At 46.1% G+C, this 17,859-nt stretch overlaps 1 protein-coding gene across 1 annotated transcript in view; it reads right to left on the bottom strand.

The window, feature by feature from the left end:
• Positions 1–17,859, bottom strand: part of thas (Thromboxane-A synthase) — a 91,405-nt gene that overhangs the window by 12,059 nt on the left and 61,487 nt on the right. The window contains 2 exon segments of the mRNA NM_001165312.1: positions 16,893–17,243; positions 17,630–17,757. Of these exon segments, the coding sequence (NP_001158784.1) occupies positions 16,893–17,243; positions 17,630–17,757 (479 nt within the window).

Raw genomic sequence — 17,859 nt, 5'->3', positions numbered from 1 at the left:
TGAAGACAGATCGAGAGAAAAAGAGAGACAGAAGAGAGGGAGCGAGAGAGAGAGAGAGAGAGAGAGAATCCCGTTGCCACAGCTGTAGAGGTTGCTGGTTGTTAACCATGACGGCCTCGTGACAGCTGTTGACATTCAGCACACATCAGTCTGAGAGAGAAAGAGCTGCCATGGCAGAGTTCCTCAAAACATTTTGTTTATGGCAATATTAAAGCCCTTCTTATCCCACAAGCCCTTGCTTTGTTATGGGGCCCTCGTGAAGACAGCGGCATTCTGTTTCTCTCAATCAATCCAGTGCAGTGGATCATTTTGTTCTCTAGAACAACTCCCTTTCTTCCTGATATCTTACCGGTACTGTTTTGGTTTATTGTATGTGCTCTAACTGTCACGCTGCAATTCCGCTTTTAGCTGCCAATGTATAAAGTAATACAACTATAATACTGTCTATACTAACTATAGTTGAAGTCGGAAGTTTACATACACCTTACCCAAATACATTTGAACTCAGTTTTTCACAATTCCTGACATTTAGTCCTAGTAAAAATTCCCTGTCTTAGGTCAGTTAGGATCACCACTTTATTTAAGAATGTGAAATGTCAGAATAATAGTAGAGAGAGTGATTTATTTCAGCTTATATTTCTTTCATCACATTCCCAGTGGGTCAGAAGTTTACATACACTCAATTAGTATTTGGTAGCATTGCCTTTAAAATTGTTTAACTTGTGTCAAATGTTTCAGGTAGCCTTCCACAAGCTTCCCACAATAAGTTGGGTGAATTTCGGCCCATTCCTCCTGACAGAGCTGGTGTAACTGAGTCAGGTTTGTAGGCCTCCGTGCTCGCACACGCTTTTTCAGTTCTGCCCACAAATTTTCTATAGGATTGAGGTCAGGGCTTTGTGATGGCCACTCCAGTACCTTGACTTTGTTGTCCTTAAGCCATTTTGCCACAACTTTGGAAGTATGCTTGGGGTCATTGTCCATTTGGAAAGCTTTAACTTCTGACAGATGTCTTGAGATGTTGCTTCAATATATCCACATAATTTTCCTGCCTCATGATGCCATCTGTTTTATGAAGTGCACCGGTCCCTCCTTCAGCAAAGCACCCCCACAAAATGATGCTGCCATCCCCTTGCTTCACGGTTGGGATGGTGTTCTTCGGCTTGCAAGCGTCTCCCTTTTTCCTCCAAACATAACGATGGTCATTATGGCCAAACAGTTCTATTTTTGTTTCATCAGACCAGAGGACATTTCTCCAAAAAGTACGATCTTTGTCCCCATGTACAGTTGCAAACCGTAGTCTGGCTTTTTTATGGCGGTTGTGGAGCAGTGGCTTCTTCCTTGCAGAGCGTCCTTTCAGGTTATGTCGATATAGGACTCATTTTACTGTGGATATAGATACTTTTGTACCTGTTTCCTCCAGCATCTTCACACGGTCCTTTGCTGTTGTTCTGGGATTGATTGGCACTTTTCGCACCAAAATAGTTCATCTCTAGGAGACAGAACGCGTCTCCTCCTGAGCGGTATGACGGCTGCGTGGTCCCATGGTGTTTCTACTTGCGTACTATTGTTTGTACAGATGAACGTGGTACCTTCAGGCGTTTGGAAATTGCTCACAAGGATGAACCAGACTTGGCTGATTTCTTTTGATTTTCCCATGATGTCAAGCAAAGAGGCGCTGAGTTTGAAGGTAGGCCTTGAAATACATCCACAGGTACACCTCCAATTGACTCAAATGATGTCAATTAGCCTATCAGAAGCTTCTAAAGCCATGACATCATTTTCTGGAATTTTCCAAGCTGTTTAAAGGCACAGTCAACTTAGTGTATGTAAACTTCTGACCCACTGGAATTGTGATTCATTGAATTATAAGTGAAATAATCTGTCTGTAAACAATTGTTGGAAAAATTACTTGTGTCATGCACAAAGTAGATGTCATAACCAACTTGCCAAAACTATAGTTTGTTAACAAGAAATTTGTGGAGTGGTTGAAAAACGAGTTTTAATGACTTCAACCTAAGTGTATGTAAACATCTGACTTCAACTGTATATACTGTATACACCCAGCAATAAACAAGGGAACGCTTTTCCAAATCCCTTTACATGGTTGCCAAACCCATTCCCATCCTCCATGACATACTGTAACTACGCAGCAGGCCATATTTCAAAAACAGATATTCAGAGAACTCTTAGACAGGACAGAAATATGTTATCAATGGCTGTTTACTCAATGTATCACAGAGACTCAGGGAGATTGTTGCCCTTCCCTGTGCAAAGCCAAGTCAGGGGGAGAATTATGTGGGCATGAATGATTCAATAGAGATTCAATAGAGATTCAATAGCGATGACCCTATGGGACGGGGCCGGACTTCAGTACTGAGACCCGTGGTTGGCCCCTGTAGAACACACACACACTGTAAGAGCCAGGAGCCTGTAGGATGACTGACTGGCTGGGGAAGATATTAAGCCCCAGCCTTTCTCAAGGATCAGCCTGAGCTCTCAATCCACCCTCTTTCATGGGGGCATGCGCCTCTCCTTCTCTGTCTCCCTCTCTGTCCCCCTCTCTGTCCCCGTCTCTTTCTCCCTCTCGGTCTCCCTCTCGGTCTCCCTCTCTGTCTCCCTCTCTGTCTCCCTCTCTGTCTCCCTCTCTGTCTCCCTCTCTGTCCCCCTCTCTGTCCCCCTCTCTGTCTCCCTCTCTTTCTCCCTCTCTGTCCCCCTCTCTATCCCCCTCTCTGTCCCCCTCTCTGTCTCCCTCTCTGTCTCCCTCGCTTTCTCCCTCGCTTACTCTCTGTTGTCTTTTCCCGGAGACGTGACAGGCATTGCTGATCAGCGAGCAGAGAAACGTGACTGCAGGAACAGTCCTGTCGCACACATACACGCGCAGATACAGACAGAGACACAGACACAGACACACACACACACACACACACACACACACACACACACACACACACACACACACACACACACACGCAAATGTGATAGCTCGCATGCACATGGATGCATGCATTCAGACACACACACCGTCTTCAATCCTCTATATCTATACTGATCCTCTATATCTATTACCAGCTGCATCTTCACACACAACCAGCCCTCCTTCAATCAACACTGTGTGCAACAAGCATTCAACACAAGGTGATTCAGAAATCTGAAGGTTCAGATTCACATCAGCATTTCATTTTACCTCGCTCCCTCTTTCACACTGATTCCCCCTATCCATCTCTCGTTCTTTCTCCAACCCCACCTTCCCTTTAACTATTTCCTTGCTCTAAATATAAATAATTTTCGGACCTCCTTCTCCCTCTTTCACTACTTCCCCCCTATCTTCTTTCATCCCTCTCTCCCTCATTCCTTCTCTCTCGACTAGTGCGAGGTCAGGTTTCAGGGTCAGGGAGTCTTAGTGATGGAGATGAGAGGCTCTATGCTGCCCTACTCAAAGCCCTCCGTCTCTTCTTCTCCATACCTCCGTCCTTCCTCACCCCCCCTCCACGTAATCAAGAGGACAGTGGCTTTTCAGGATCATCTGAACAATGACCCACGGGGAGGGAAGGATGTTAAGGAGGGAGGGAGGGAGGGAGGGAGGGAGGGAGGGAGGGAGGGAGGGAGGGAGGGAGGGAGGGAGGGAGGGAGGGAGGGAGGGAGGGAGGGAGGGAGGGAGGGAGGGATGTTCCTCACAGCCCGGTCCTCATTTCATCCAGTCTATTGAAAAGAGAATAGAAAAGCTGCATAGAACGGTGGATGATAGGAGAGAGCAGAAATACCAGCTGCTGCTGCTGCCTTAGTGGAATTAACTGGTGAAAGCCCTGTCGAGATCACAGGATCAGCCCAGAAATAGAATGCTGTAGCCTGGATTCACAGACCTTGGACCAGAACAGGAACATGGACTTTGTCTGCAGCTCAATGAAGGGAGACCACTTTCTTGGGCACTCAATATCAATAAATAAAGTTATTCAGTTTTATTCTCTAAATATGAAACTTGCCATAAAACATGACCAAGTGCACTGAGGATGTTCAGATTGTTGCTTCTACAGCACAGTTGGTGGTATATGGATGAAATCTACCAAAAGGGAACATTTGATCAGTATACTGTAGTTCACAGGCACTGTAAGACCCCTGACTGTGTTAGAGAGAGTACTAATGATTTCACATTTGGAAAGCGATACATTTATGTGGGAGCAGCCTTGGAACCGCAAACAGATCAAACTGGATCACTGCTGCTTTGACTGCCCCCAGCGTTGTTCTCATAGCCTTGTGACGATCATGTGTAAATATTGGGTTATATAATTTCGGAGGGATGACAATTTTTATTTTCGTGCGCAACTAAAGAAATAGATAAACTCATTCCAAGAAAGTCTCTCTGTTGTCGGGCTGGATACATATGTTTAACATCACCGATAAATGAAAACGCGGCAATAAGATGAGCGACATAAGTAGGGGATATAGGAACCATAAAATGCAGTGTTTATCATGTAGTTCAGAACGCCTTAGGAACCCTGAGGTTAACGGAAGAAAACAGGCTGAAATGAGGAGGGACTACCTAGTACTTGTCCAATAAGAAATGCTTTTTTTTCGTTTTCTGTTGCAAAGGTGTCCACCAATGAATACAACCTTACTGTGTGGACGGGACCAGCCGGCTGCTTAATGTGTGCTGTGTGTGCAGGAGCATTGGCAACTACCTCTCTCTCTCTCTCTGTGTGTCTCTCTCACTGTTTTTCTCCATCTGTCTCTCTCTATATGTCTCTCTCACAGTTTCTGTCTCTTTCTTGTGCTTTCTCTCCCTGCTCGTTATGAAGAATAACCCCCCAACAATCGGCCTGTGCCTATGTCTGAGAGATGCACAATAGAGTTTGTGCCAAATGAGTTCACATTTCAGCATGAGTGATGTTTTGACCTTTGACCTGAGCTGTGGGCAGAGGTTCAGAGGAAGCCCAAAGCCCCCTGCTCCCCCTGCCAGGCCTGGCATTGTGCCATAGGCTTACAGCAGCTCTCACTGCTTTATGGCAGGCAGCCCTTACCTCTGCAACATCTATAGAGACTAGCTCCAGAACTTATAACCTTTTATCTGTAATTTAAACAATAGATGACAAGCTCTCTATTGTACTGCTACAGTAAACACTGAACCCTGTACCCTCTCTCTCTCTCTCTTTCACCTCCATCTCCACAATGAACCCTGTACCGTCTCTTTGCACACTCAATCCCTTCTCTCTTTCTCTCTCTCTCTCTCTTTCCTTCTCTGTTCCTCTCTCCCTCTAATCCCCTCTCTCTCTCCCCCCCTCCCTGAAGCACAGACAGTGTGGGAGCAGCATAACACAGCAGGGGCTGCCCAGGCTGAAACATGTCATTTAAGAAGTGCCGGTCTCTCCCCTTTTTCTGTCTTAACATCTGCTGCATGAGTCATTATAGGCCTTGCTTGAACTCATTCTGTTATTTAGGGAGATAAGAATCGCAAATTAATGAGAGGACCCCCTATGGACATTGACACAGCGGTAGAGAGAGAGAGAGGAACATTCATTAGCTGGTCAAAACAGCTGGAATGCTAACCCATCCATGTCAACCCAAAGCTATGTTAACACCAAAGAAATAGAATGAACTAGAACGAACCAAGCCCGTCAGCGGTAGAGAGAGATAGAGTGACCAGGCACGAGAGAGGCAGTCAGCGACACATTTGCATGTTTGGCTGCTCTAGTCTGAGTGGCACAGTCAGAAGACACCACACGGGGATGGCTCTTCTCAGAAAGAGAGTGAGGTGAGATGATTGAGTCACCGCCGGTTAGCTTTCACAGAACACAGCGTGTCTCTGCTGGAGGCTAGGCTGCCGTAGCCCGCCTGAACACAGCGTGTCTCTGCTGGAGGCTAGGCTGCCGTAGCCCACCTGAACACAGCGTGTCTCTGCTGGAGGCTAGGCCGCCGTAGCCCGCCTGAACACAGCGTGTCTCTGCTGGAGGCTGCCGTAGCCCGCCTGAACACAGCGTGTCTCTGCTGGAGGCTAGGCCACCGTAGCCCGCCTGAACACAGTGTGTCTCTGCTGGAGGCTAGGCCACCGTAGCCCGCCTGAACACAGCGTGTCTCTGCTGGAGGCTAGGCTGCCGTAGCCCGCCTGAACACAGCGTGTCTCTGCTGGAGGCTAGGCTGCCGTAGCCCGCCTGAACACAACGTGTCTCTGCTGGAGGCTAGGCTGTCGTAGCCCGCCTGAACACAGCGTGTCTCTGCTGGAGGCTAGGCCACCGTAGCCCGCCTGAACACAGCGTGTCTCTGCTGGAGGCTAGGCTGTCGTAGCCCGCCTGCTGCCAACTCCTACTGCCACACACTAAACATGAGTGAGATTAATCATGGCTAAAAACTTAATCCACAGAACGTGCTTGTGAATGAGAATAACAATTACAATCAATTACTGAACAGGAATTACAATCGATGGAACGTCAAAATTTTGGCAATGACTTCAGATTAGACCAGGATAGGCTGCAGATTACTTGAAGGAATTAAATAGTGTGGCTCTTTCAATGTGTGTGGCTCTGCAATACCATGTATCTGAGATGACTGACTGACATTGAAAAAGCTTTCAGGAGTGAACAAGCCTGTGTGGTAGTAGGTTAAAAAAAACACAGTCAGTCTCTTTCACAGTGCTGAAAGAAAGGCAGTGGGTTGAGGTAGCTGTGACGAGCTCTGAAGCCCTGCAGGAGCAGAGAGAAAGAGCGACCCAGTCAGCAGCCAGACGTCTGGCACAGCCAGAAGAGGACTGGCCACCCCTCATAGCCTGGTTCCTCTCTAGGTTTCTTCCTAGGTTCTGGCCTTTCTAGGGAGCTTTTCCTAGCCACCGTGCTTCTACACCTGCATTGCTTGCTGTTTGGGGTTTTAGGCTGGGTTTCTGTAGAGCACTTTGAGATATCAGCTGATGTAAGAAGGGCTATATAAATACATTTGATTTGATTTTGATAAAATGGACACCCAGCTGGCCTACACTCTTAAAAAAAAAAGGTGCCATCTAGAACCTTCTTTGGGTTATTTGCCTGTCCCCATAGGAGAACCCTTTGAAGAACCCTTTTTGGTTCCAGGTAGAACCTTTTTGGTTCCAGACACCCTATTCCCTTTCTACAGAGGGTTCTACCTGGAACCAAAAAGGGAATAACCCTTTTTTCTAAGAGCGTATAAACACGTTTATGTACACAGGTATTACTGTGTGTATCCAATCAAGTTCCCTGCGTCAAAGACTCAAAAATTCACTCAGACTGTTGAAATCACCAATGGCCCTCACCAGCAAGCTAGGCATACAGCTCGCTAGCATTCTACAGGGAATGTTCTACATAACATTAGTCTTTGGTTTTTTGTACAATTTTCTGAAAACCTACTACTGACATATCACATTCAGACTCCTTAGGAAGGTTCAGGACAGAGTCATATTTTGAGGCAGGTGGGTTAAGTCTAGAGTCCAGGGTCTTCTACAATATCTGAGGACTTTCACAATGCTGCAATGCAGAGTAGTGTTGACAACAGTTATCAGTGGTGTTGCCTGTCATTAAAACTACCATTAGGACAAATTATATCCAGTCTGATCAACAGACAATACTCTTCATCTCATCTCCTTCATTATATAACAGTAAATACCAGACCTCGTTGTGATGCCTTGTAACAACATCTAATGTTACATGCTGCCTCGAAGGCTGCTCAGTAGGCTTCTATTCACAACATCCAATAACAGTGCTCTATTTCAGAGGCAAGTCAGAGTATGAATGGATAAAAGTCCACGGCAGAAAAAGGGCAATGAGATAATAAACAAATATATTGTATATCACATCAGATTGACTCCAACACCAAGAAGATACAAAAAACAATTAAACAGTGAGGAAGTAAGCACTGTTATATTTGCACTGATGCATTTTGATGAGGGAGTAAATCAAAGGAAGCGGAACGGGCAGAGTCAGTTGGTTTACACTGCGAGCTCTCTCTGCAGACACTTCTTCCCTTGTGAGTTGAAGGATTAAGCATTAGAGAGCAGCGTATCGGCACGGTGCCGAACGAGGGAAGATGAGATGAAAGAGTGTCTGACTCCAGATGCTCCAGTCACAGAGATCTCCTCCTCTGTGTGCGTGTGATCCTGTCTTCCGGTCTGCTGCCTGCTCCACTCTGTTCGCCGCTGTTCAGGCCTTGGTCCGGGTATTAAGATGCAGAAGGAGATGGGGGAGTGGAGGATCTAACAAGGTCATGGCTGCGTCTGAAATGGCACCCTATTCTCTCTAGAGTGCACTACTTTGACCACGGTCCTATGGACCCTAGGACATAGGGTGCAATTTTCGACGCACACATGACCTTGTAAGAGCCTCCACTCCCCGTCTAACTGTTTATGTGTTCCATATTAGAGCGGCAGAGTTGATCATGGCTGTGACAGCAGCAGGGGTGGTTATTTAAGGGGGCACTTTGTTATGGCCGGAAGACACAGACGCTGGGGCTTCCTGCGAGACTCACAGGCAGAAGAAATGCAGAGTGAAATGAAACAACCAATAAGCAACCTCTGAATCTCCTTGTTTCTATGTGTGTGTGTGTATGTGTGTATGTGTGTGTGTGTGTGTGTGTGTGTGTGTATGTGTGTATGTGTGTATGCGTCAGAGTGTGTGAGCAGAGCGGAGCTGGAGTGAGGAGCGTGCCTAATTTGACTGGAGGCTGAGTGAGATTCCCAAAGGCTGGAGCGCCGGCCTTCCCTCCTGCTCCAATTTCACTCCAATAGTGCTCACTTCACGAGATCAGGGCATGCCCGTCCCAGCATGCATTTGTAGTCTACTTTGTTCTGCTATCTCTAGCCCCATGCTTTAGCTACTGTCATGTAGTTCGCTAAATATTTTCATAAAGAAACTGATCAAAACACACAGGTGCTAAATCAAGGTGACTTACAAAGATGAGGACCAATAGCAAGAGAGGGAGTGTGGTGATGTAATATCCACAACTAAAGAATCATTGTGGAACCTGAAAAGACACACATCCAGAAAGCATGATGGGTTACTTACTATGTGCACATGCTAAAAGAAAGGAACGAGGTGGGTAGATAACTAAGTGTGTCATTGTAGCAAAGTATTTATAAACAAAAAAATCAGATCTCTGAAAAGTTTCATTCATTTTTGTTCTATTATCTATACAATAGGCCATCATTGATTTTGGTCCAATAGGCCTGGCATATTCCCTCTTTCAATGAGCTTTCCGTTTTGATTGGGTTATTTTGCCTAAAAACCTTTAGGCCTACCTATAGACAAATTGAAAAACAACTCTGCATCTTTGCCCAGCCAGCAAGAGCGGCATAAAGGGTGTTTATCATCCCCAGTGGTTCTGCAGGTGTAGAGAGGATATTCTCTGCTGCTGGCCTGTTCTACAGGAACCATCGCATGAGCCTGAACCCACAGACTGGCCAAACTCCTGTTTCTAAAATAAGGCATTTTTCATTTAATTTGTATTTAATTCTAAGTAAGCCACAGACTATATGCGCAATTTATAGACTATAATGATTTAATACAACAACATGTTGTTTAAGAGATGAGTGTTTTATGTCCCTACCAGCCTATTGTGTCGCACTCGCAAATGCTTCACAATGTATTTCTTTGTAAACTATAGCCTTGAAATAATTGAAATAATAAAGACTAAATAATTCATTTTAGTCTCCATGTCTGGCTCCTGACCTATTTAGAGTGTTTATATGCTGTTTAATATGACATGTAGCCTATGTGAAATATTGTGCGCTTCTTACATTCACCTTTTCATGTTTATTCAAATACTTTTCATTCAAATCATATGGTTTGGTGTCAATACTTCAAAACCAAATGGTAGGTCCAGGTCGTCACAAAAACAGATGGGTGTTGCTTAAATTAATGAATGGAGCAAATATGGAGCGTTCTTTTGTGTGTTTATATTGCAGAGCGGTTGGATAGGAGCGCCAGAGCCGTGCGCAGGATTTCCGACTGCTCAACTCCGTGCTCACATACTCTGGTGTGCGCCCCTGTTGTCCTGCAACCCCCGGCGTCATCTACCAGACAAAGATAGGTTTTCATCCAAAATAAATGCAGCAAAATATTGGCTGTTATCTGGGTTTTTATCTCGCAATAGAGTGGCAGCGCACGTCAAATCGCAGGCTGTTGTGACCCCGGAGAAACAGATTGAAAATCCTCAATCTGAAAAATGCCAGCCCACCCCTCCCTCTTTGCCCCCCACCCCCCTACCAATCCAGTCTCTCTGATTTATTTTTGTTCCAGCCAGGTCCGATCACTGTCTGTCTTTCACACTCATCACCACAGCTGGCCTGCAGCAGAGATGGACTTCTTACAGTTGAGGTGGAGTTTATATGGGACTGGGTCTCTCAGTCATCAAACCCTGCAAAATGACTGTACGTAACTCTGTAAACATGCTGAAGCCCATGTTTACAGAGTTGCAGTCAATTCCATTTCAATTGTTAATTCAGAAAGTAGCGCTGAGCGATTAGTGCTTTTTGAGGTTGGTTCAATTTAGGTTTAATTCTGAAAAAATTATCACAGTTTTCAATTTCGGTTTAGATTTATTTGCTTTTTACATTAAATGCACTATGCATTATGTGGGTTGAATGCTGTAACAACACGGAATAAAACAATTAATCAAAGTCCCATGATGGTAGTGACTGCCCATTACTGCTTATCACTTATTAACCATAATTTATTCACATTACTTTAATAAAATATTTCAGTTGTTCATTCCAAGTCATCATCTCATCTCTATAGAGCTGCTGCCTATGCGGTCTGACTAAATCACTATTTTAGTAGTTCTTCAATGTAAATAAGGCATACTTTTATGACTGCTAAATACAAACTATCAAACAACTGCTCTATCCCTCTCGTATATATGCACAAATGTATGCACAAATTGGTTTACTGTACATCCCTGCTAGTGAGCATTTCTCCTTTGCCAAGATAATCCCTCCAACTGACAGGTGTGGCATATCAAGAAGCTGATTAAACAGCATGATCATTACACAGGTGCACCTTGTGCTGGGGACAATAAAAGGCCACTCTAAAATGTGCAGTTTTTTCACACAACACAATGTCACAGATGTCTCAAGTTGTGAGGGAGCGTGCAATTGGCATGCTGACTGCAGGAATGTCCACCAGAGCTGTTGCCAGAGAATTTTCCAGTACATCCAACTGGCCTTACAACCTTTATTTGATGTATCTTGCTCCTTTGCACCCCAGTATCTCTACTTGCACACTCATCTTCTGCACATCTATCACTCCAGTGTTTAATTGCTGTATTGTAATTATTGAGCCACTATGGCCTATTTATGGCCTTACCTCCCTTATCCTACCTCATTTGCACACACTGTATATAGACTTTTTACTATTGTATTATTGACTGCATGTTTGTTTATTCCATGTGTAACTCTGTGTTGTTGTTTGTGTCACACTGCTATGCTTTATCTTGGCCAGGTCGCAGTTGTAAATGTGAACTTGTTCTCAACTAGCCTACCTGGTTAAATAAAGGTGAAAAAAACAAAAAAAACACAAACCCAGCCCAGGACCTCCCCAGGACAGGTGAAACAGATCAGGGTGTGACAGTCCCATGGTGGCGTTGGGGTTATGGTATGGGCAGGCATAAGCTACGGACAATGAACACAATTGTATTTTATCGATGGCAATTTGAATGGATAGAGATACCGTGACGAGATCCTGAGGCCCATTTTTGTGCCTTTCATCCGCCATAACCTCATGTTTCAGCATGATACAGTGGTTCTTCCTGTAAAAGTTGCATCATACTGCAGCACACCTTGCGGGCTGCTACAGAATTCTATGGCACCTTATTTAATTGTCAGCCATTGTTGCCATTAATGCTAGTTAGTGCTAGTTTGACTACCAGAGGGCATCTTTGAAAAGCATTTGACAGTCTTCAATATTGGCTGTACTAGAGAATTCAAAACCTTTTTTGTAAGAACATAATATATAGGATTGATTTCACGAAAGTTAGCTTAATTCATTTGATTAATTTTATGGTGTATCTATTCAAAAAATAACGAAAAACGAAACCCTCAATGTTTCCGGCACTGTACAACGTGACGGTCGGGAGTAGGCTACAGTACTAAGAGCATAACATTTCCACACTCTAATTGTAGTCTAACCAATCCCCAAACAGAGATTCAGTAAAAATAAAATCTCATTGATTTATTAAGACAAATCCCCATGCTTGTCTCAGAGCAGCGCAAAACAGTGCTGAAATAGTTGACTACACGCGGGTAGGCTATTGCTTCAACCCTATTGCTTCTAACTTCAATATGCTTTAAATGCCACAATGTCACAAATAATTGAACACAATTCTTAAAACTGTAATGCTTTACTATTTAATAATTTCTGCCCTCTGAATTCATATTCATTATATTACTAGGCCTATGTGCACCTTGATATGGGGGTGCACTATGAGCCGTGCCTAACGGGGAAAGGGGGGATGGAGCCGGTCGGGCGCAACCCAGGCGACATGGAGATGCGGGGATCCGAGCTCGGTGATAGCCGAAGCCACCCTCCCGACCCTCCCGGCCCAGAACCCCCCTACCCTACCCAGTCCTCAGAGAGTCATAGATACTCCTGCCATTTACCAATGCTTCATTGGTCTGTTTCGGTTGATGGCCCTCTGATTTGCACTTGTTAGATGGCCCTCCGACCTGCAACTGTATTCTACGGTTATATATGTGTCGACTAAAGCGATTTAATTAATTCATGCATTTGAACGTTTTTTAATATTGTGATAGTGAAGAGCAAAATTCCTCTCAAGATAATTAACATTACAGTTACACCAACTGGTAGGCTAATCACAAAATGGAAGGGGAACTGGTGAAGAAAGTTACCCCTCTACACACACATTTCTTTACCAGAATCTCTAAATTAAAATACTGTCAGATCCATAAAATGTCCTTGTACAGTAGTAGATCTAATTAACAGCACATTACTCAACACTAGTGAGACTCATGTCGCCTACGGTAGGCCTACAGTATATGTAAAAAAAATAAAAATCTATGACGTGACTCTCCGCCAATAATTACATTTAGAGGATTGGAGGATTCTAAATTAATATCTAAGGGGCATTTTTCGTTAGGGCAAAACTGGTCTGAGAAAATCTAAGGGTTTTTTATATAAATATAATTCAGGGTTAATAATAATAATAATCGCTTTGCTTAAACAATTATGATATATTGGAGATTATTTTGTTTTCAAATAACCGAAAGTTATTGGCTGTACTAGAGAATTTTAAAACCTTTTTTGTAAGAACATAGTATATGGGATTGATTTTAAGAAATGTATCTTAATTCATTTGATTAATATTATGGTGTTTCTATTCCAAGAAAAACGAAAAACGTTAGGAAAATACGGAGCTGTACAACGTGACCTTTATTAAACTAGGCATGTCAGTTAAGAACAAATTCTTATTTACAATGACCACCTACACCGGTCAAACCTGGACAAATTGTGTGCCGCCCTATGGGCCTCGCAATCACGGCCGGTTGTGATACAGCCAACCTAACTAAGAAATACATTTGACGATACAATTCTCCCCCTACCCTCCTTCTTGGCAAGAGTCTATTGTCCTGCTAATAGCCCATAATGGCGCTGTACAATGTGACCGTTCAGGAGTAGGCTACAGTACTACAGTAAGAGCAAAATAATCCTAACATTTCAACACCCTAATTGTAGTCTAACCAATACCCAGAAGGAGATTCAGTGAATATAAAATCTCATTACTTATCAAGACCAGTGACCTCTGAATGCCGTCTTTCCCCCTTCCACTTGCCTCTTCCATTAAGTTTGAAAGAGTATTTTCCAGTAAGCATAATCAGTGCTCTAAATCCCCCTTGCGCTGGTCTGGAGCAGTGATGCAGTGATGCAGGGTACCGTACTAAACCACAAATTACCTCTAAATCCCGCAGCATACAGTAATCTCAAAACTTTTAGTTGAGCAACCACTGTAATGCACGGCCCCATGTCGCAAGAATCTGTACAATATCCTGGAAGCTGAAAATGTCCCAGTTCTTCCATTGTCACAGGCGTCAAAATGAGTAGACCAAGGTGCAGCGTGGAATATGTTCATCTTGTAGTTTAAGGCAAAAATGACAGCCGACAGTTCTGTCAGGTACTTACAACTAAACAGAAAGCAACTACCCACAAAACCCAATGGAAAAACAAGCTGCCTAAGTATGGTTCCTAATCAGAGACAACGATAGACAGCTGCCTCTGGTTAGGAACCATACTCGGCCCAACACAAAGAAATACAAAAACATAGAACGCCCACCCCACACCCTGACCTAACCACATAGAGAAACAAACCCTCTCTCTCAGGTCAGGGCGTGACATTACCCCCCCCCCCCCCCCCCACAAAGGTGCGGACTCCGGACCGCAAACCTGAACCTATAGGGGAGGGTCCGGGTAGGCATCTATATTTGGCGGCGGCTCTGGTTCGGGGCGTAGCCCCCACACCGCCCGCTGATCCCCCCGCTTCTGTGTCGCCGGAGGAACCCGACCGTGGATCAGCGCCGGAAGCTCTGAACTGCCGACCGCCGCTGAAGACTCTGGGCTGCAGGCCGCCGCTGAAGACTCGGGGCTGCAGACCGTCGCTGAAGACTCGGGGCTGCAGACCGTCGTTGAAGACTCGGGGTTGCAGACCGTCGCTGAAGACTCGGGGCTGCAGACCGTCCCTGAAGACTCCGGGCTGCAGACCGTCGTTGAAGACTCCGGACTGGAGCGCGTCGCTGGAGGCTCCGGACTGGAGAGCGTCGCTGGGGGCTCCGGACTGGAGAGCGTCACTGGGGGCTCCGGGCTGAGGAGCGTCACTGGGGGCTCCGGGCTGAGGAGCGTCGCTGGAGGCTCCGGGCTGAGGAGCGTCGCTGGAGGCTCCGGGCTGAGGAGCGTCGCTGGAGGCTCCGGGCTGAGGAGCGTCGCTAGAGGCTCCGGGCTGAGGAGCGTCGCTGGAGGCTCCGGACTGGGGAGCGTCGCTGGAGGCTCTAGACTGAAGAGCGTCTCTGTAGGTTCCGGACTGGGGACCTTCGCTACAGGCTCCGTGCCATGGATCATCACTACTGGTTCCGCACCATTGATCATCACTGGAGGCTTTGTGCCATGGATCATCACTGGAGGCTCCGGGCCATGGATTATCCCTACAGGCTCCGGGCCATGAATTATCACTGGAGGCTTCGTGCCATGGAGTGTCCCTACAGGCTCCGGGCCATGGATCATCACTGGAGGCTTCGTGCCATGGATCATCCCTACAGGCTCCGGGCCATGGATCATCACTGGAGGCTTCGTGCCATGGATTATCACTACAGGCTCCGGGCCATGGATCATCACTGGAGGCTTCGTGCCATGGATTGTCACTGGATGCTTCGGACAATTGATCATCACTGGAGGCTTCCTACGTGGAGCTGGAACCGGTCTCACCAGACTGGGGAGACGCACAGGAGACTGGGTGCGCAGAGCAGGCACAGGGCACACTAGGCCATGGAGGCTTACTAGAGGTCTGGCGCTTAGGGCTGGCACAACCCGTCCTGGCTCGATGTTGACTTTAGCCCGGCAAGGGCAGAGCGCTGGTACAGGACGAACTGGGCTGTGCTGGTGAATGAGGGGTACCGTGCGTAGAGCAGGCGCAGGATAACCTGGGCCGAAGAGACGTACTGGAGACCAGATACGTTGAGCCGGTGCACTTCTCCCTGGCTGCCGGCCAACTCTAGCATGGCAACGGTGAGTAGCTTGCACCGAGCGCACCGGGCTGTGAGTACGCACTGGAAACACAGTGCGTATCACCGCATAACACGGTGCTTGCTCGGTCACTCGCTCCCCACGGTAAGCACGGGGAGTTGGCTCAGGTCTTAAACCCGCCTTAGCCAATCTCCCCGTGTGCCCCCACCAAAATCTTTTTTGCAGCTGCCTCTTGGGCTTCCGTTGTTGCTTTCTTGCCTGTTCCTCCCAGTATCGCCGTTCCGCTTTCGCTGCCTCAATCTCCCATTGCGGACGGCGATACTCCCCAGGCCTTGTCCAGGGTCCTGCCCCATCCAGGATCTCCTCCCAAGTCCCGTCATCCTGCCCACGCTGCTTGGTCTTCTTGTGGTGGGTATTTCTGTCACAGGCGTCAAAATGAGTAGACCAAGGTGCAGCGTGGAATATGTTCATCTTGTAGTTTAAGGCAAAAATGAACACTTTACAAATTAAACAAAAATGACAGCCAACAGTTCTGTCAGGTACTTACAACTAAACAAAAAGCAACTACCCACAAAACCCAAAGGAAAAACAGGCTGCCTAAGTATGGTTCCTAATCAGAAACAACGATAGACAGCTGCCTCTGGTTAGGAACCATACTCGGCTCAACACAAAGAAATACAAAAACATAGAATGCCCACCCCACACCCTGACCTAACCACATAGAGAAACAAACCCTCTCTCTCAGGTCAGGGCGTGACATCCATGTCCTGCATGTCACCCATTGAGCATGTTTGGGATGCTCTGGATCGACGTGTATACGACAGCATGTTCCAGTTCCTGCCAATATAAAGCAACTTCGCACAGCCATCGAAGAGGATTGGGACAATATTCCACATGCCACAATCAACAGTCTGATCAACTCTATGCAAAGGAGATGGGTCACGCTGCATGAGGAAAATGGTGGTCCCACCAGACTGACTGGTTTTCTGATCCACGCCGCTACCTTTTTTTTGGGGGGGGGGGGTATCTGTGACCAACAGATCCATATCAGTATTCCCATTCATGTGAAATCCATAGATTAGGTCTAATCAGTGTGTTCCATTTACATAATCTGGTTAGGATTTTAGTAGTTTTAATAATCCATCATGGCACACATACTGTGACGACAAACGAAGGTGATTGTGAATGTAAGGTGCATACAGGAAGGCCCATACTCACATATCTGGTGAAGAAGTCATCCACCTCAGCCTGTAGTTTGCTCTGACACTCTGGGTGTAAAGCCAGGAGGTAGCAGGTGAAGGCTAGCGTGTTGCTACTGGTCTCGTAACCCGCCAGGAAGAACACAAACGCTTGACCCACTATCTCATCCTCCGACATCATCCTCTTCTGGGTCTGGACCGAGCGCCTGTTGGGTGACTCGTGGCTGCCGGCGCCGCCATTTTCTTGTTCCCCGGAGTCGTGTGTGTGGGCCAGTTCATCAGCATGGTTCACCACATCAAAGTGTTCAAGAGGGACACATTCCTTGGTGCTGCGCGTGTCCAGCATCAGCTGCAGGAAGTCTCGCCGCCGCTACACACACACACACACACACACACACACACACACACACACACACACAATTGTTGTTAATTAATGTGCTGTTTATTGATGTGTTGTTTATTGATGTGTTTGACAGGTCATCATTGTAAATAAGAATTTGATCTTAACTGACTTACCTGTCTAAATAAAGGTGAAATAAACATGAGAGCGCACACGCACGCATGCACACACACACACACACACACACACACACACACACACACACACACACACACACACACACACACACACACACACACTCAAAGATCAAGAACAGAGAAGAGAAAGGGAGAGAGATAACAAGAGTCCTTCATACCATTCCCATCTTTTATAAAGGAGCAGAAGTTTTTACAGGAAAGCTCAGTAACATACTGTACCTCTTCAACAGGCTGCTCATCTCTCTGTCTGATGATCTTCTGGATACAGTTGATGAAGAAGTTGTTCATCTCATCCCTCCTCTTGTTGGGGATGACCCGGGCCAGAGGAGCCAGGAATGGGAAAGCAACTGTAGACAGCAAGAGAAGAACAAACACAATACCATCTGTGTCAGTCCACTTACAGCAGCATCTAGGGAATGCAATACAGTATATGTTAAGTGGACATGCCC

The sequence above is a fragment of the Salmo salar genome, chromosome 16 (assembly GCF_965601325.2).
Source record: "Salmo salar chromosome 16, fSalSal1, whole genome shotgun sequence".
Lineage (NCBI taxonomy): Eukaryota > Metazoa > Chordata > Actinopteri > Salmoniformes > Salmonidae > Salmo > Salmo salar.
This window is presented reverse-complemented; position numbering and strand designations above follow the sequence as displayed.